We start from the raw sequence: 21,298 nt of genomic DNA on the forward strand, positions 1-21,298 counted from the left end.
CTCCCTCCCTCCCTCCCTTCCTTCCTTCCTTCCTTCCTTCCTTCCTTCCTTCCATCTGTCTTTTTCATTTTTTTGTGTTTTATATTGTACATAGTTAATGGATTTCTCTTATGTGCCCCCCAACTCATGACCCTGTGACTCTTGTGGCAATACCATGTGTGTCTTTTTTCTCCAGATGTTCTGCTCTGCTCAAAACAGTACCTAAAACAATATCTCTGCTAAGTGACTCTGTAGTGGCTGATTAACCCAGGAGAAGTGCCAATTTAAGCAGTGGCGAGATGAGAAAGAGGAAGTTATCTTTTTTGTCTATGTATTCTCAAAATATGCCTTCTCAGCTCCAGGATGCCTTCCCTTGACTGCCACTGGCTCTTCTTTAGGAGCCTGCTTAGGTCAGCTCTAAATAGCATTTGTTCAGTAATGGCTTCCAGTCCTAGTTCGTGGTGTTCCAAGAGTATTTTGTCCTCTCCGAGTTCTAAATATTATTTGACCCATCATCTTCTGTCTTGCTGGATTTCTTTTTCTATTTTATTCTTCTTACTTTCACTTCCTAGTATGTTTAGTAATACCCCAATTTTTGTCCTATAACTTTGTGAAAATATGAATAAACTTATTAAAGTTCTAATACTAAAGGATTCCTGATAGTAAACACATTAGGATGACATTTAGTCTATGGAGACATTTAGTCTGGGGGGGGGGGCACTTAACTAGACATGACCTGGATAATTACAGCATTTTAACTGAGTGCATTTTTGAAGATTGTTGGTAAAGTGTAATGAGTTACTGCCTTTTTCTTTTAAATAAAACAAAAATACAACAAAACCCATCTCTCTACCTCAGATGTTTAGTTTGCAATATATACCTGGGACACACACACACAATGACACTGGCTACAGAATGCCTTCCCTGTATTCCAATATTGCTCATTGTAGAGTGTTTTTATTATCTCATCAATTCCATAGTATTAGCACAGATATGTGATATTGTACAACACAGTAAACTCCATACTCAGTCATTCCTACATGCCTCACACATTCTGGAAACTGAAAAAAAATAGAACTCCACAAGTATTTGTTGAAGCAAAAGCAAGTAAATAAGTTGTTCAAAATTAAAAATAGAAGCTTTCTCTAGTAGCAGAAAAGAATTAAAAGCAACGTACATCAAATCCTATTTAGATCTGGTATTATAATAGAGTACTATTAATAACTAATGCATCAGTTAAATATTTTTAAGTGGGAATATGTCCAAAAGCAATGTCATTTATCTTTTTTTTTAATAATAAAATACAGGGAAAAAAGACTTGTTCAAGTGGACACACTAAGAAAAGGTCAGAGATCTAATGATAAGTCCTACCACATACACACTCAATCTATCTATCTATCTATCTATCTATCTATCTATCTATCTATCTATCTATCTATCTATCTATCAATCTACCTACCTTCCTACCTACCTACCTGTCTATCTCATCTATCATCTATCTTTCTATGTTTGGGGTCCTGACTTTAAGGAAGGGTTTTAATAGAAAACAAGAGAGAGAATAGATATACATAAAGATGCAGTCTAAGCAAGGTTTGGTCCTCTGCCTACCACTGTCCCAAATCCAAATACTTCCTGCAAAGTTAATGTGTCCTATAAGGTCCTCTGGCAAATTAAATTGCAAATCTTTATCCAGGCGATTTGTTCTTCTTTTGTGTACCCCAAGGGTTTCAGAGTTCTCCCAGAATAACATTTTTGTAGAATTCTGATTTGGGGGATTTTTTTCTTTCAATAATATCATAGCAAGAGAGAGTAGTACAAATGTCTGTTTAGAATATGTTCTTTCTGGACACATAGGCTAGTGATATTTCCCTATTCTTTATGAAACTTGCCTGTATCTTCAACTGATATAATTAACAGAATACAATTAGAAACCAGGGATAGAACCCATTCAGTTAGATCCAGGCACTGTGTGTAAGAACCATAACTTCTCAGCTTTTGATTGCTTTTGAAAGAGCTGGTGTGCACAACTCCACCTTGTCAGTTTGAGATTATGTCTCTCCAAGGCACCTAGGCTGGCCTTAATTTAAAATCTTCTTGCTTCAGATTAGGTGCTGGGATTACAGAAACTTCTCATTTTTAACTTGTATAGAAACTAAAAATTTACTTTACCACTGCTGTTAGCCGGCCTGTTGCTACTACAGCTAGACTTATTTTCCTTCCGTTGTCTTTCTTACTACAACTTTCAAAAAAACTATAAAGTTCAATTCATTTTCATTACAGAAAGCTAAAATGGCTAGGACCAGAAATATTCCAACAGCTCAAACACTACCAGACTGTCTATTTTACGGCTTTATCTGATTCACAGGTCTGGCTAGGCTTAGGACCATATCTCTGCTGGGTCTAATCTTTCCTGTGGAGCTTAATAGCTTCGGCGATTTACTCAGACTCCAATCCTCAGTTTTCTCCTATATAAATCTAGATACTTACATTGTTGGAGGATTCTTTGAGATTTAGTGAGATATGCGTTAAACTTTCATGATAATTCTTAACCAAATAATGTGCTTAGTCAGGATTACTCCCACTCTTATGAGTGTTGTTGAAATTTTGAGTGTGGTCCCAAAGTAATGTCTGCTCTCACAAGTTACATAGTGCATTTATATAATATCTTAATGTCTTTTTATTGTATGTGAGATTGACTAGATAGTACATCATTTCCATTTAAATATGACTTGACATTTCAGAAAGATAAATTCAATCTGACAACAGCATCATAAAGGTGAGGTGTCTTCGACTCCTGCCTGCTGATTCTTACTGGTAGCTATTTGTAGTGACACTTTAGCCATATTCAAATGGGAGTTATAATTAAAATCAGAAATCATCTAATCCTTCTTAATAATTGCCCTGAACTTTGGTGTAAGTTAGAGAGTTAGGTGATATGACCAAGTTCCATCAATTGCAGATACTACTGCAGAGAGCAGAATTGTGGGGTCCATGCATGTTTGAAAGCAAACAGTCCAAAACTTCCTATGGAGTAGGAGTGGATAAAGAGGAGACAGGAGATGCACATCTTCCAATATCCAATTTAAAAAGAGCTATTCCATTTTCTGACTTGTTGATAATATCCGCTGTAAATAACACCAATTGAGGTTATAGTTCATGTGTGTGGCTGCTATTTCAATGAACACATGTCTGAGAGTGCGGAGGAAAGAAAACTTTAGCCTGAAAACTATCATTCACTTCTAACTTCAGACACAGTTTCTCTCTGTCTATGTCTCTATCTACATCTGTCCCTGTCTCTCTGCCCCCTCTCTTTCTGTGTGTGTGTGTGTGTGTGTGTGTGTGTGTGTGTGTGTGTGTGTAAATGAATATGAAGGTATGAGGAGGACCTCAGGCATGATTTCTCACAATACTACCCACTCTGCTTTTGAGTCAGTGCCTCTCACTGGCCTGGTATTCACTCATTCTGTTAGGTTGACTGGATGTGAGTCCTGGGGACCTCCCTGTGTCAAATCCTCCCAACTGAGGAACTATAAGTATGTGTCATTGCTCCTGAGTATTTTATATGAGTCATGGGCATCAGACTCTGTTACTTGTGCTTGCACAGTAAGCACTTCACCAATAAAGCTATATTCCTGGCTCCAATATTCCTTCATTTCACTCTAGAACACTGTTGAATACTGTGCCTAGGATAATAGGTGAGTTGAGCAAGCAAAATTCTTGTGTTACATACAGAATAGTTGGCCATTAGAACGCCTGTTCAAAACAGAAAAGCCAAGAAAATCATATTCCTGCCCTAGGAAGCTAAGGCAGCTGCAAGACCAGGAACTGGCTGGCATTTCAGATTTATAGTCTCTTGGCTTGAAGAACAAAGAGTCTATTGCTTAATGACAATGTACAAGGACATCTGTATAATATCTTCTCTGCTACCAACAAATGCCAGCAGCAGCTAGCAAGCCTCTGTTTTCTAAATACCATCATTTCTTTCTTATATATCCTCAGTGATTTTCTTCATTAAAATAGATTCCTAGCAAGTATTTATCTTGAGGCAAAATGAAGATGAGCTAGCTTGTTAGGTATTTAACATTATCACAATTTTAAGATGAAAAAAAAAAAAAACTAAAGTATTTTCTACCTTATTCTTTTTGTCACCCAAACCAAGTGCTCACTTTCAGAGACAAGGCTTGAAGACCGACCATAGGCATAAACACAACACAATCAATAACAACTGCTCAGCAATGAACAGAATCACAATTCTCAACCCTCTTAACACTTCCTCTCACTCAAAAGACTTATCTTACGTGTGAAATGTTTTATGACTTTATCCATGACTTCATCTACATTTCAAGCAGTGCATGATTTAGAATTAAATTATGATTAGTAGAAGTAAAAGGAAGACTAGTTTTTTTGTTTTTTGTTTTTTTTTTTTTTTGTCCTGGAGTTAGGAATTATGAAACATGGCGAAAAGTGAGACAAGAAGAAAGAACCCGGGGCAGGTCTCTGCTTCCTTTCAAGTCTTTAGAACGCTTCATTTTTTTTTAAATTGGATATTTTATTTATTTACTTCTCAAATATTACCCCCCTTTCCAATTTCCCCCTAAAGTCCCCTTATTCCACACCCCCCCTCTGATTTTGTTTGTTTCTATTGCTAGTATCAGAAATAGGACCCAGGACTTGGTGACTGCTGGCCGAGTGCCCTATTACTGAACTATAACCCCAGATTTTCTATATTAAAATCTTGGGGCCACAGTTAACCAGTTTGCAAGGGAAATGTATAGACTATAAAAAATTGAATAAGAGGATGAGGAATCAAAATTTAATGAAAATTCATTCTGATGTACAATACCTCACAGATTGGCCAGTTCATTAGACACCTATTTATATCATTCACCCTTGTCTCATTTAACTTTTGTCTTTCATTTCAGCTTGTCTTCTTAAAGTCCATATGGTAGGATGGTAATAGCAGAATAAGTCATGTCCCTGATGGTGGAATTGCACATCCAGCACCAACCCCTCTCCACTCCCCAGTGCTTCCCAGTAGGGTAAAATTTATGATGAGTGAAATCACATCCTGATGAAACACACTCTTAGAGGTCACCCATTGTACACTTTACTCTTCAGCTAGAGTGAACTTCTGTGAGGGGTTGTGAACAAGAAGTGAGTCAGCACTCGGGTGATTTTCTGTAAATCTGCTTCCTACCTTAATTTGCAAAATAAGGGAGAGCTGAAGATTGGGCAGATAAAGGGAAGGTGGAGGAGAAGGTGGGGAGAAAGAGAAGGAAAAAATGAAGAGGGAGAGAATGCAGAGAAGGAAGAAGAAGAAAAGTGGAGCAGAAGCACATGGCCTGGAGAAATCACAAGTTCTAAGGGGTCTCATCGATGTGGTATATGGTAGTGTAGTGGTAGAGCTGAGCAATAGATGCACAGCATGTATTCATATTAACTGAGTTGTGTTTTCATTGTCCAGGCATAATTCAATTGGAGATTTACCACAACATTTGACTTTTGATAGCCAGGGAGGAAATACTAAAGATATCAAGTTGACCTTATTATAAATAACTTGAAATACTTTTGTGCCAAAGCAGGTAATTATGGAGTAAAATACAAAAAAAAGTACTCATTGTTAAGATAAAACATGAGATATTAAATGTGTTTAGTTTGAGTTAGACCTTAGGCAAAAGCATTGTAGAAGTCAGTTTGCTTTGTCCATGATCTTTGAGTCCCCACCTTTCCTCTAAATTCCATGTTCCTCCAAAATCTTCAGGTTCCTATAAAATGTATGGTAGGATCATAACTTTGGGCAGTGCTGCCAGCAGCTGCCTACTAATGGATTTTGAGTCAAGATGAGAAGTCTTCATATCTACTAGTTATTAGTGTAGTGACCTTGGACAAGTTGGGTTAGAGGCCAGTATATCACCCAGCTCGTCTGTGAAAGCCATAAAAATTGAGGTCATAATTCTTCAGGTGGTAATGAGGATCCAAAAGTGTGAGCTCAAACTGCCTGTGTATGCTCTGAGAACCATACACCTTCTGCAGAGAGTCCCTCTTGATGGCTATACCGTATTTTAGAATAATAGAGAAGGGAGTCCATCAGTGTTGTGCAAGAGCTTTCTACAGAATGAAGCCATTGTCCTTTCTACCTATTTCACTAATCCTGTTGTCTTAAAGGTAAACTCATAAATCTTTATTTTGCTCTTATTCTAGTTCCATAGAACTAAATGCCAACCAACAATCATTTTCTATAAATAGGGTAGTAATGAAGTGAAATGTGGGGTTTACCCACCCAAACAGTTTAATTTTTGAGAAGAAATTATACATATGACATATGAACATATGTACCATCAAAGCCTTTTAAGCAGAAAGATTAGTGATTGCTCACCTTTGGTAATCAGCTGAACACACTAGAGAGAGGGAAATTCCTTTGCAGAAGTGTCTGTGTTAGATTAGCCCTCAACATGTCTATGCAGCTTTTGTTTGATGAATGTTAACCGATTGATATAGGAGGGTCTAATCAATAAGAAAGGTATCTAAATATGAGGCTGGGAGTAACACAAAGCACCATTGCCCTGTGGTCTCTGATACAGTCCCTGCTTGAGCTCCTGCCCTGGCTTCCCTCCATGATGCACCTTAACCTGTAACATGAAATAAACCTGTCCCTCCTCAATTTGCTTTTGGTCATCATGTTTATCAGAGTGTCAAAAACCAAAGTAAGACAGAACTGAATTTTAAGGCCATGATGCTTTCATATATCTTATTTTTCATAAATATATATAACCTAGTATGAACTGTAATCATACAAGTAATGAGGGCTTCATAAGTGTTGGGGTGGGGTAGAGACTTGATATGCTAAGAGGGGGAAACTCAAGGAGAATTTTGGATATTAGATTGCTCTTCTGGGATAAAGAATTTGGTTAGTTTCATAAGAACGGGCCCCCAATGGAGGAGCTAGAGAAAGTAACCAAGGAGCTAAAGGGATCTGCAACCCTATAGGTGGAACAAAAATATGAACTAACCAGTACCTCCCAGAGCTCGTGTCTCTAGCTGCATATGTATCAGAAGATGGCCTAGTTGGCCATCAATGGAAAGAGAGGCCCATTGGTGGTGCAAACTTTATCTGCCTCAGTACAGGGGAATGCCAGGGCCAAGAAGTGGGAGTGGGTGGGTGAGGGAGTGGGTGGGGGAGCAGGTGGGGGAATTTTGGGATAGCATTGGAAATGTAAATGAAATAAATACCTAATTTAAAAAAAAAGAATGGAGACCACAGCCAGGCATGGTGGCACACACCTTTAATCCCAGCACTTGGGAGGCAGAGGCAGGTGGATTTCTGAATTTGAGGCCAGCTTTGTCTACAAAGTGAGTTCCAGGACATCCAAGGCTATACAGAGAAACCCTGTCTTGAAGAAAAAAAAACAAAAAACAAAAACAAACAAACAAACAAACAAACAAACAAAAAAGAATGGAGACCACAACTGACTTAGAGTATAGAAAAAGAAAGACAGAAAAGCAAAGGTGCTGTATAGGCATGCACAAGTATGTTCTTGTAGGAGCGACTCCTGCCAGGTGGAAAGAAAGGCTAAGAGGAAAGGCAATCTAAATAATAGAACCAGGAGATTTGCAGCTCTTGGGAAATTTACCATATCCACACCATGGACGGCTCTGAGAATAACACATATGGAATGAATCAGTGATTAGAGTAGATATGGTTCCTGTGGCAACAGCCACGCAGTCTGAACCATACCTGAGGTCTGAGTGTGTGAGTTCATTTTTCCTGGGATTGTCACAAAGCATTTATGTAAATAATGTAGGGCTGGTGAGATGGCTCAGTGGTTAAGATCACCGACTGCTCTTCTGAAGGTCAGGAGTTCAAATCCCAGCAACCACATAGTGGCTCACAACCATTCGTAACAAGATCTGATGCCCTCTTCTGGAGTGTCTGAAGACAGCTACAGTGTACTCACATAAAATAAAATAAATAAATCTAAAAAAAAAAAATGTAAATAGAGATGTTTTTTCTCCCCATGAATTGGGGTTTGAGGTATTGTGGGTGGATAGTAACGCAAAGGGGCTTAAGAATCAAAAGACTTGGGTTTGAGATCTGGCTTTGATTTACTCTAGATGACTAAGTTTGGCAAATTCACTGAATCACCATTAGCTTCTGTTTATTTATCTATAGACAAGAGAAAACACAGTCATTCTCGCTGGGGTTATATAAGGAATAAACAATGATACACAACATAAAATCTTGCCCTTTTGCCTGGCACAGTGGGAACCTGGTCTATCAATATTTTTTCCTTCTCTCTTCCTCTGGAAATTTAATTAGCAAATATGAATGAACACTTTATATATGGTGTGAAACATAATATTGGTGTTTGAAATAATTATCAACTTGTGTTTGGTATTGATCTCAACATCAACTTTTCATGAGTCATTTATTTTAACTTGTGTACTAAATACAACGAAGAATGAGGAGACAGTACAGGGTCTAGAGCCTCCATAACTAACTGTCCAAACAGTCTAATCCAAGTACTGGTGAATCCAATGGAAACATAAAGGAAACCATTTGATTCCCTGGTCCTTTCTGTGTCTCGTCTCCAGACTCCATGGTGCTGTATGCACAAAGGAGAAAGAGATCATTAATTTAGTCTAACTGAGTTATTTAGAGTATCATCAATTTTCTGCAAAGGATTTCATTTCTTTGAATGTTATTTTATCTGTAGTTCTGGGAATCCTGGGTTTCAAATATGGTAAGTGAAATACTCTATTACTGAGCTGTAACCAATGCATAGATGTCCTTGTGTTAGAGGGTCGACTCTCCATAGAAAAACTTTAATCCAAGGGGCTGCAATACTAACTGTGATTCTGATGAAGAAATTCATTGAGTAGAATAGACTTCTGTCTACTCATCCAGTCTCTACAGGGTTAGGAAACTAATCCTGTATAGTGAGTGGCTAGGAGTTACTGTTTTGGGAAAAATATTGATAGGTTCAAGATCTTTCTGTTCCAAGTTGAACATTAGAAAGGTTATTTCACACTGTTTAAAAAATCCATTAGGATATTTGGTTTTGTCGTTAAGAAAGTTCATGAGAAGGAAGGAAAGACCAACCAGACACTGTCCCACCCAAGGATCCATCCCATAAACAACCACCAAACCCAGACACTATTACATATGCCAGAAAGATTTTGCTGACAGGACCCTGACATTGCTCTCTCTTGTGAGGCTATGCCAATGTCTGGCAAATACAGAAGTGGATGCTCACAGTCATCTATTGGATGGAACACACGGCTCCTAATGAACGAGCTAGAGAAAGTACCCAAGGAGCTAAAGGAGTCTGCAACTCTATAGGAGGAACAATAATAATGAACTAACCAGTATCCCCCAGAGCTGTGTCTCTAGTTGCATATGTAGCAGAGTATGGCCTAGTCGGCCATCAATGGGAGGAGCGGCCCTTGGTCTTGTGAAGATCATATGCAGGGGATCATACAAGCGAATGCCAGGGCCAGGAAACAGGAGTGCATGAGTTGGGGAGCATGGTTTGTGTCGGGGGAGGGTATAGGAGGCTTTGAGGATAGCATTTGAAATATAAATGAAGAAAATATCTAATAAAAAAAGAAAAAGAAAGAAAGTTCATTGCACTCAGGAATATAAAGCTGTACAATCATGAGTTTTAAGAGAGCCTAGTATATAGACCAAGAAACTGTTTCCAATAAACAAACAAACAGTGTGAGAGAGGGATTCAAATGGAATTGGTGTTTCAGAGTTGAATTTGTTCATGTGAAAAACATAAACCTGCTATTCAGTATTTCTATTTTTGAGCAAGGCTGATGATAAACGAGGTAGGTTGCCATGTATAGTGTTTGGTTTGGTTTGGTTTGGTTTGGTTTGGTTTGGTTTGGTTTGGTTTGGTTTGGTTTGGTTTGGTTTGGTTTGGTTTGGTTTGGTTAAGGAGGGCAAGATCCAAGGTCTTGGCTTCTTCATCTATTAGAATATAGTGAAGTCCAACTTTAACAAGTCCAACTTTGGACTTTAACAAACCCTTATGCATTCATGTTGCTTTCTTACCCACTTTTCTTGCCTCTGGTCTTTTGCTGTGAAGAGCATGCTCTGTTCACTGCAGATTGCACATAAATTAGGTGACAAGAATCCACTGGTGAATTTAGTAGCACTAGCTACTAGTATGGGTGGTTAGAGAGCATTGTACTTACCTGGTTGGTATTATGGAGAAGGGACTGTGAGACAACAATATTTTAAAGAGCAAATCTAAATCCTGTGACAACATAACGTTCTATTTTTAGGGCTTCACATGCATTATTTTTCCACATCACTTTTTGAGAAATAGGTTAACTAGAAAATAGCATTGTCCCATTTTTTAAAAGCAGTAGTTTGCAGTAGATTAGGGGACCTAGAAACCTTGTGAGAATTGGGAAATTGAATCTCAGTCAGTATAAAGAGAAACTTCTCTTCAGAGTATAGAAGAGAAACTCCTAATTTTCCAGGCCAGAAAAGAAAAAAAAAATAGATAAATAAAAAGGAAAAGGGAAAGGGGGAAAGGAATCATTTCAGTCTGCTTACCTGAAATTCAACAGATCAATTAGAAAATTGGTTTATGCCCTGGAGAGCAACACTTCTCATGGATCTTAGAACTATGACCTTAAGCAAATGAGTTTCTCAACTTTGGCTTCTCTCCTTTCCTTCTCCTGTTCTCTTCCATCCAACTCACACCTCTCTGTTTTCTATTTCCCCTCTCCTTTCCCTTACTCCACCTTGCCTTCCTGTCCTGTCCCCTCAGCCCCTCTTGTTATCACCTCCCTTCCCCTCCCTTCCTTTTATCCTCCTCTCCCCTCCTTTCTCCTCCCCTTCCATTCCCTTCCTTTTCCTTCTTTCCTCTTTCCCCTGTCTGCACTTTCTAACCCCTAGCTTCCCATCTTTCTCTACTTTTTTCTGTTTCTATTCAGTGATGAAATACCATTTATTTTGAATACAGCAAAAATCAATGCATCAATTCATATTAAAGTATCGCCATCACTGATACCTAATACAATATCACTGATACCTAATACAATAGTAGCCTCAGTTCTTATTCTGAGTAATCATGAGATCTGAAGCATGCCACTTTTGTTTCTCTATTACCTTGTTTGTAAAATTAAAGAATGAAGATAAACATTCCCTATCTCAGCTTTAAAATCCTCTTGTTTTCCCACCTATAAATTACAGGTAATCGTTCCTTTCTCATAATACCACAGGGTGATTCAATGAGCTAATTCATATGAAGTTGATGATTCACTAGTGCATATGTAGTGGTTACCCACCCCGCCCTTTAAGACAGGAAGCTAGATATGGCTGAGTGGTGGTATCAAAAGTCTTCAATTGACATAGGTTCCAACCTTGAACCTACTTACAGGTTTCAAATGATTCCTTCATCTGAGAAGAGAAACCTGAAAGGGTCCAGGGATGTGTAGACCCAGCACAGCAAACTGACTGGAATAAGGAGAAGGAAGCAAAAATTTTCACTCCAAAGGAAAACAAGAGTACAATTTGGGGAAAAGAGAAATGATTTTTCTTTCCACAATTCTTGTTTCTATATAGGCCAGTTTAGTAATAGTGGCAGTGAGAAAAAAAAAAAAAAAACTAATACAAAACAGCAGCCATCTTGGAATACCCAATCCAGTCCTCAGTACTGGGGTCTTATTTCAGACCTGAAAAAAATGTATGGATGATAATCCCAAATATGCTACTTTCCCCTCTGGGATCAAACTCTAATTCAACTGGGACTCGCCCTGCACATAGCTTCTCTGTGTATTGTGAAATTAAAGGTTGGCTAATAGGGTATCTAGCAGAAGCCAGTGAAAGCCAGATAGTTTTTCAGGGAAATTCCTGGCCCCCAAACTTTCTCTCCTAAAGGGAGTCAGAACAGGAACTCAAACAGGACAAGAAACTGAAAGCAAGAGCTGATGCAGAAGCCATGGAGGAATGCTGCTTAATGGCTTGCTCCTTGTGACTTATTCAGCCTGTTTTATAGAAACCAAGACCACCTACCCAGGGATAGCCCTGTCCAACATGGGCTGGGTCCTACCATATCACTAATTAAGAAAATGCCTTAAGTGCCCTCCTACAGCCCTCTGTATACAGGCATTTTCTCAGTTGAGTATCTGTGTTCTGACTCCCTTTAATGATTAACAAGGGTATGGAAGTGTAAGCAAAATAAACCCTTTCCTCCCCAAGGTTCCTTGGTCAAGATGCTTTATCGCAGCAATTAACAAAACGTAAAACAATCATGAACTCTGCAGCATATCTTCAATGTGTTGGCTTCCTTACTAATGTGATTCTCTTGATGGCATGTCCAGAAGATTATCTTTTGCTATTAAAAGGAAACTAGCCACTAAAATCTCAGAATGCTTGTGTAGATTGTGAAACACAAAGGCAGAAAGGAAGCTGAGAAGAATGAATAACATCATCTCATAATTCACAAGTACTGCTCTCTCCACCTGCTTCTTGCTTTTTTGTGATTAACTTCACCTAATCCTGCTGTAATCAGACTTCCTCCAATGAAAAAGGATGAGAGGTAAAGGGAAAACCACTTGCCCTTTACTGTTTGGGTCACCCAGAAAAGGTTGCATTTCTTAATCCTTTAAATTTTCCAATCCCTACCTGGATTTACATAAACAGCAGCCTTAAACCCTCTAATGAAAAAGAAATTAATTTTCTCTCTCCAAATATGTTCAGTGCCTCTTTCCAGTTAATGGAAATAAGCATATGGAAAAGGGAGGCTGGAATTTGAGTCACCAGTTTGATTGATGGGTTCAATTAACTATATCTACTATGAAACCAGAATGCATATATGGGGCAGTCTGGAGAGGAAACTTAGAAAGAACCACCAAAGCAACAAGAGAACCTATTTTTAAAACTCAGAAATCCAACCAAATCCATCTAGGCTTGACTTCTGACCCTTGCAAAAGTCAACAGGGAAACAGAAGCCAGAAAGAACAAATTATATATATATGAGTAACTCAGATATTACTTGGGAAATGTTTGATCAAGTTTATAAAGATATATAATGCCTTCATTGAGTCCTCATCTGAACTTTATAGTTACATTTAGTCTGTAATTCCTAAGGCCCGAGGATATAGACTAAAGGTAGACAGCATATCAATGGGCAAAGCCTTTGTTTTGATACTCAGCCCTACACAATTAATAACAATCATAATAACATTCTTCTGTTCTTCTGTATATACAATTCATATGGAGAATTCTAGAGAAGTATATAATCTCTGCTAATTTTAAAATATAGAATCTTGTTGCAAAGACAAAATTTACATATGGAAAAAGGAAAAGAGCACAAACAGAAAGTTATAGATAGCACTGCATAGGAAATGAGCTTTTAAATTTATTCATGCAACATAAAATATAACCTACAAGAAATAAAGTTTAAGTGAAAGCACCAGACCAATTCAATTTGCATTTAGTGATCAATGCTATGCTTGATAACAAAGACCAAGTGTAATATAAAGGTAGTTTTCGATTGATTTAAAGATAGGATACATAGGCTCGTTTGTGACTCTCAGGGACAAAATCAAAAGGCTAGAGTCAGCAAATGAGAACTACAGTATAATATAGACATGTGAATAGACAGAAGTAAAGACACAGTTGAAAGTCACATAGAGGGTAAATAATAGATAATATGTAGAGATAAATAAGGTAAATAATGATAGAGAGATAGAGAGATAGAGATAGATAGAGAGATAGAGCGATAGAGATAGATAGACTGATAGATCCAAGATACTGTGATTATATAGATGCTTAGTAGGGAAAACAGTGAATTTTGATACCCTTCCAAAACAATATTTACATTTCAGTTTTCATTGTTTTTCCTGAACTTCAATTTTTCATCTTTACATGGCTATAGTGATACTACTGTCTTATCAGTGTAGCTTTTTGGTGATTAGATGAGAATGTGTTTTCTGTATCACATAAACTCATTATATCATTATATACATACACACACACACATATGTGTGTGTGTGTGTGTGTATAATAAATAGTGACATTGTTTTCACTATAAACTAGCACAGCACTGAGATCTCTGAAGTCTAAATAGATTACCAACCATCATATATATGTGAATGTTTATATTGACAATAGTCTATCATTAGGAACATTTAGAAATATTTAGCATTAATCCTAAAATGTAGTTTCTAAGGTGCAATCACATTCATATCCTCCTTTGATGATTAATATTTTTAACATGATTACTGTTATTTCCACTCCCTAGAGGTTAATGATCCAGGGGGTCTTATTACAGGGTTATAACACCAAGAACTTGTCTAGTCCCCAAAGTATTTAATTGAGAAATTGCTGCAGCAACTTTGAGCCCATGTCTCTGACTCAGGCTGTTGACCATTCCAAAATTCTGTTTATAGACAATATTTTTAGGTTTGGGTATATGTGATCTACCTTTCTCCAAGGTCTCTATCACCTACAAGGTACTTATTATAATTAATAACATACTGTGAGTATCAGGTTGACCTGCTATATAAATACGTGCATTAAGTTTATGTTCATTATTGCTAGTCTTTTGGGTTAAGAAACAAAATTTTGCCACCTAAAACCTATTGGAATGCTGCAAGTCTATTCATTAGGATTCCACTCGCATGGACTGACATTACAGAGCTGTTAACTCTGTTAACTCCAGAGGGCACAGCTAATGAAATGTCCCAAATGTTGAGCACTTGCCAAGACACTGCACCACATAGGACAGCTCTCAATTAATCATGATGAGAGTATTTTCCCCTATCTAAATGAAATCTGTAATTTGGGATAGAGATTAAAGATTCTTTGGGGAATGAATGAAAGGTTTATGTGAAAGTTCTAGAAACTTGAAAATAAAATTAGATCTACTCAATATTCATGAAGTCAGATTGGTGATGCAAATAGATTGCCATCTCTTATTTTCTAATGCCTATGCTTTTAGCATGCCTGTATTAGTTTTCCGCCGGTTCACATTCAACTTTACAGGGAATTACTGGAAAGTATACAAAATGTTTTTAAAAACAGAAGCTTACCATATCAAATATGAGTTTCTGTCACCTCTGACTTTTAAATTTTGTCAATGTTCATGATCATAGATACTTAACTGTAAAAGGATGATGTAGCATATGGATGAGAAATATTTAATATTTGTAAGTGATCCTGTATTTCATCCTGTTTTGTATACTGTTATACACTGGCTTAAATACTAATCAAGATTTGACTGTGCTTACTTAAGAGAAAAATCAAATTTCTTCAGCAAACTCATTTTATAAAGAAATGGCACACATTTTAACTCCCATCTGGTTTAATAGAAATACCTCTTAGGTAGCACAAACCCTAGGTTGTTGTTTAAATCTTAAGAGAAGATTGATGTGACATCTATGAATGATTAATTTAATTTACCTTATTAAGCATTGGGAAGAGGTCCTTGAAGGGAGGGGAGGTGTCAAAACTTAACCTCCTTATTTCAGGATCCAACACCCACCCAGTGCAGGTACCAGACCTCAGGAAATGCTTAGGGTGATCTTTGTTAAATAAGGTAACAGAACTGGTTTCTGAAGAGAATATTGATTACTTATTTTTTTCCTGTTTCTTTTCTTTAGGCTAGCCCTGCTCCTATAATTGTCAACACAGACACTTTGGACACTATTCCTTATGTAAGTAACATTTTTTTTATGAAGACTTTATTTTAAAAGGCTGGTGGTACACAACTGAATTTAACAGTTACTGTGTAATTAGTTCTATTGAGTTGGGATAATCTGATAAGATGATATGCATAATTGGTTTTGTGAATTTTCTTTTGTTGTCTCCTGAACCTCGGCTTAGTCATACAAATATTTCTCTCTTTTGTTTGGATTTTGTAGAGTGACCAGTCATGAGAGGGAAAAGCATAGGCAAGTGTGTTAAAAGATTGTGTGGTAGGTGGTTCCCTGGAAAGAGTGCTAGTGGCAGACATGGCTAACATCATTGTGTTTCTGGCTAAACAAACATTTAGATAAATGTTTATTGCATAGACTGGAACCGAGTTGATAAATAAATATTTGATAGAGTCTTTGGGGCTCCTAATTAGAACTGGAAGGAAATTTTTTCAGGTAAATTTTCCATGTAATAAAATATACAAAATTGTGACTATGTGGACAATGAAATACTAAGGGTACCACTGAGCATGAAGTAACAGGATGGGGTAGACTACCAGCCGAGACACTGAACATAATCATTATGATGGCCAAAAATTTGGGGATAGACTCTAGCTCTAGAGACTGGCAACACATTAAGTTGTAGGAGAATGACTGCCATTATGGATGCCTATGAGTGTCTGAGATACTTGATAGTGACCAGGGGCAAAAACAAAACAAAACAAACAACAACAACAAAAAAAAACATCACACATCCCTGCAGACAGATGATGTGGAGCAGGTAGAAGTGCCAGTGTGATACATGACAACAGCTTCCTGGCCTTTAAGTAAGTAAAGCATGTGAAGTTCTTATATTTGGCACAAGGCAGGTACTTGCTACTCACCAGATGTTCTAAGAAGCACCAAGCAAATCCCAGACACAGATGAAAAATACAAAGCACATGGCTCTCTAAAGGGGACAGCAGCTACTTGAGGCCATCTTGACAAATCATATAACGTTTCAAGAGAGATTGAAAATGTTCATCTTTATGTAAACATTTACAGTTCCTGCAGACAACAAATAAAACAAAGCATGTCTCATGTGTGGGATGCCATTTTAGAAATACATACCGCCCAGAACTGGTAGTCTCATGCAGGTTCTACAAACCAGTACTTAGACACAGGGAACAGCATTCCAGAACTAGAATACAGGGCTGGGACTTGATTACAGAACAAATGACTAAACTGGAACACAGGGTCAGGACAGACATAAAAACAGGCTTGGCTTCAGGCTGAATCACCTGAAGTTTTGAACTAGTGTCCTGTAAATCTTCCTGACCAATAATTGTTAAGGACTAGAGGGAGAACTTGCTTAAACTCTCTAACATGAATCAAGAAGGCTATGCAATGTTAAGGGCTCTGTAGAATGAAACAAAGTAATATATTACAGTCCCTTGGTGTCTGCTACATTTTTAAATCATTCATCCTACCTTATTTTCTGAATGACTAACATTGTTTTAAGTATTTAAAAAATTGTATAATTTAGTAATCCTCACAATCTTATGAAGCATAATCTATTAATTTTATATCTTAAAAATTGAAAAAAAAATATGTAAGGTTCAATTTGTGTTTTGAGCTTTAGTAAAGTTTCTTTTACAGGAGAGAAGCCCAGAGGGCCAAGAGAGTGAATCTAAATATGCAGCAGTATTGGGTGGGGGACAGGGGAGAAGCTCTGGAAAATCTCGGGAGACCTGGGATGAGAGAGGCTACCAGAACTCAAGAGTGATGACATTAGCCAAAATACTCAACGGGGGTGAGATGCATCCTGAAGAGTCCACCTCCAGTAGATATACATAATCCCCAGTTGAGGCAGAGATGAAACACCTACCTTCAAATTTTTTGATCCAGAATTATTCTAAAGGAAATGCAGGGACAAAACTGGAGCTGAGTCTGAAAGAAAGACCACCCAATGACCAGCCCAACTTGGGATCCATACCATGCACACACAACTAACCTCTGACACTGTTACTGATGCTATGTGGTGTTTGCAGACAGGAACCTAGCATGGGTATCCTCTGAGAGGTATTATCAGCAGCTGACTGAGACAGATGCAGATATCCACAGCCAAGTGTTGGATTGAGGTTAGGGACCTCTATGGAAGAGTTAGGGGAAGGATTGAAGGAACTGAAGGGGATGGCAACCCCATAGGGAGACCAACAGTGTCAAACAAACCTAAACTCAGTGGAGCTCCCAGAGACTAAGCCACTGACCAATGAGCATACACAGCCCAGTCTGCGCTCCCAGGCACATGGTTAGAAGAGAATTGTTTGGCTTCAGTGGAAGAGGAAGCACATAATCGTGTAGAAAGGAGATGCTCCAGGGAAGAGGGATGCTGGCTTGAGGAAGTGAGACTGGGGTAGGTGGGATGGTTGGGGAGCAGCCTCTCAGAGGGACAGGGGTGGGGAGGAGGGTTAGGGAAGTTGGGGGGTTGCTCTTATTCTCTTAAGTGTCAACTAAGAAAGCAACTTTATACAGCAACTTATGGAATGTGGGATGGAGTCTCATGATGGGGGTACTGAGAAGGGAGACATTTGAAATGTAAATAAATAAAATAATTACAAACAAACCAAAAATAAAAAATCTATAGCTCCTTCCTCTGGGGGGAGGTACATATTGAAAAATTGAGTCTTAAGGAGGTTAATTAACTCATTGAAGTATTCTGTGCAATAGAAATAACCCTAAATATCCTGAATATTGCTTAAAGGCTTTCCAGCCACTTTCTTTGTGTTTTTCTGCCGCCTCCCTGTACAGTCAGCCTGTCAACTTCAAAATAAAGGTTGCTTACATACCCTATTGCTGTATGGAATTTTGCTAGAAAGAGCTCCTACTTTTCTCAGGATAGGAACCCATTTAGTAAGGAATTCAATATTCTAAACAAATATGTTTGGCATAAGATAGTTGACAAAGCAGAAATGTAATATGTTCTAGTTGACTTTCTGTTGCCTTTCTGTTGCTGATAAGACACTTACCCAAGGCAAGATGAGGGAAGAGAGAGTTTATTTGGTTTATACTATACTTTCAGGTTAGAGTCTGTACCCTTCCCCTGGCCTTGAGCAGGCTAAATAGACCTTAAGTGCTTGCCACATTGAACCTTCACCACCCAGGTGGAGTCAATTTCCTACAGTAGACTGCCTGCTGAGCTTGCTTTGCAACTCAATCTCACTGAAACAAAGGATGGGTCTGTGGGCTCTCCCTATATAAAAGCAGTGCTGACTATTAAACATTAAGCCTTGATCAGAAACTTTTGTCTTGACTTCATTATTCTCTTGCAACCCTGCCCTTTTCATTTCCAGGCCCCCTTTCAGGTAACCCAGTTGCCTGTAGTTGTCTGCTGGACAGCTACAATAGTCCATCATTGAAAGAATTCAGGGAAGGAATTGAAGTCAAATCAGGTGCCTGAGTTAGAAACCATAGAGAAATGATTTGGCTGGTTGACTAATTGGCTCCCTGGTTAGCTTTCTTATATACCTCAGGTCTATCTGCCTAGGGATGCCACTGCCTGCAGTGGGCTGGGCCCTTCTACATCTGTCAATACAATTCCCTACAGACCTGGCTACACACCAGTCTGATCTGGGCATACCTTCAGTTGAGACTCCCTCAGAAGACTCTAATCTGTTTCAAGTTGACAGTTGGCATTAACAAAGACACTGTGCTTTGTAGAGGTAGACATGGATCACAGGGTTGGTTTGGCAAGTAGAACTGCTTCTTATAGTGAATCAATAGTGACTCCAATATTTCTATTGGAGTTCTCATGGTTTCACTGTGAGGTACTGACATGTGAAAAAGGCTTATCAATAGGATCCAAATAAAAAATCTTACACAGGCCTACTCTACTGATGTCCCAATTAGCTAGTAAAAGCAGACACATATAAGCAATTAGTTAAGTTGCTCTTATTCTCTTAAAAGTCAACTTGGTATCTTTCTTTAATTATTTAATCATACCCAAAGCTTTCTTTTTGTGATTAATCATACTTTTACACTAAGTAAAAACCTCCTTTAGATTTTTTTCAAGTGTAACGTCTATGGAGAGGGATACTGAACAGCTCAAAATGGTGAAAACATACCAATTTCCATGGTGGTGTGTTCCTAAGCAACCAACTTAATCTTCCTGGAGGTATATAAATCCATAAGTCATGAATTATAATACTAACCTCAGAGAACGTTAAGGGAATTAAATTAGGTCTTATATATGAAAATGAAATCATGGTTGTTTAACTTCTAATTAGTAAAAATGTGTGTGATATATTTTTTAAATTCCAATTTATACAGCAACACTTGGCTAAACTCTGGAAGAATCTGATAAATATGGATATCTTCTTCCAGATAGAGTAACCATGAATGTGATGTTTATTGAAAATTGCAGGTTTAGTGTGCAGTCATTGCTGTGGATATCTTTGGCTCTTGATATAGGCTCAATGTCCCCTCCCCCTTCCCTAATGTACTTGGTAGCTAACCTTGAAGAATGCACTGTTCCCTTCAGAGTCTATTTTCTATTTTCTCATTCCCCAGTGCTCGATACTTTGTTTGCTTCTTTCTTTCCCATGTTCTACTTGTTCACATAATTTCAGCTCTATTTAATGAAAAAATGACTTCAGAGTTCCCCGAGGTATTTTAGTCATGTTGCATAGAACATTTTCTTCTTTAAAAATATTACCTGAATGACAGGTTTCGGCTTGTATTTTGGAGTGCTCCTCGAAAATAATTTCCTTATATATAAATGTACTAATTTTGCTGATGAGTAAATTAGATTTTGAGATATAAATGGTTCTGATGAAAATGGCTTCTTGGCATATATGCAGAGGGCAGTCAGAATAAAAGAAGCGTCTGGAGTCAAAGGAAAATTTTTATGTGTCTACTGGAGGTACAAAAGATATTTTAAAAAAATTCTGATTTTTCAAGAAGGTATGGAACATTAGAGTCCTGCCATCAATAAGGTTCTCATGTTTGTATTACCTAAAAGCCTAGTTACACATATTGTCATACATTTCAAGGTCAGGTATGACTTTGCATGTGTACAGCCCAGCCTTGCATGAAATGTGTGAGTCTTTCTATCAACATTAAAATCTCTCAAAGAGACTCAATGGGACAGAGGAGAGAGAGATCTTATGTCAAAACTCTATTTACTACATTTTACTCAATTTTCTTATGCCTTTTTATGCTAAAAACTCAAAAGTATTCTGTTCTTAGAAGTCCAGAGTGTATGGAAGCTCTCTGTGACCTTCTTGCTGTGCCCTTCCCTGCTTTATCCTTCCACCAGGCATGTCAGGGTTCAATGTTGAGCCCCTTTAGTTCTCTAGAAATAAAACTAATTGAAGAGATCCTAGAATGTTTTCTGTTCCTCCGAACTTCTCTAGAGTCCAACTGATTTGTGTGTGTGGGGGGGGGGCAGTTTTCTAGAAATGTGCCCTGGGAAGGAGAAGCCATGAGCATCATGAGTTTTCAATTTCAGCCAGCAGGAGATCAATCACTGCAAATGTTCCATATTTCCTGCAAACTTAGCATAGCCATTGAACTCTGAAGCATCACTTACTACTTCCTGTGACCCCAGGTAACAACCATTTTTGGTGTGTAGCAGCCATAAGGTCAGTGGCATACAACAGTGAGAATCTCTTTCTCCTGAACA

General features: G+C 38.0%; 1 protein-coding gene across 6 annotated transcripts in view; it reads left to right on the forward strand.

Annotated features, from left to right (window-relative positions):
• Positions 1-21,298, forward strand: part of Dlg2 (discs large MAGUK scaffold protein 2) — a 1,891,758-nt gene that overhangs the window by 1,202,204 nt on the left and 668,256 nt on the right. For all 6 annotated transcript variants that reach the window (XM_029479404.1, XM_021169155.2, XM_021169152.2 and 3 more), the window contains one exon: positions 15,604-15,657. In XM_029479404.1, coding sequence (XP_029335264.1) covers positions 15,604-15,657 — 54 coding nt within the window. The remainder of the gene's footprint in view (positions 1-15,603; positions 15,658-21,298) is intronic.

The sequence above is a fragment of the Mus caroli genome, chromosome 7 (assembly GCF_900094665.2).
Source record: "Mus caroli chromosome 7, CAROLI_EIJ_v1.1, whole genome shotgun sequence".
NCBI classification, from domain to species: Eukaryota; Metazoa; Chordata; class Mammalia; order Rodentia; family Muridae; genus Mus; species Mus caroli.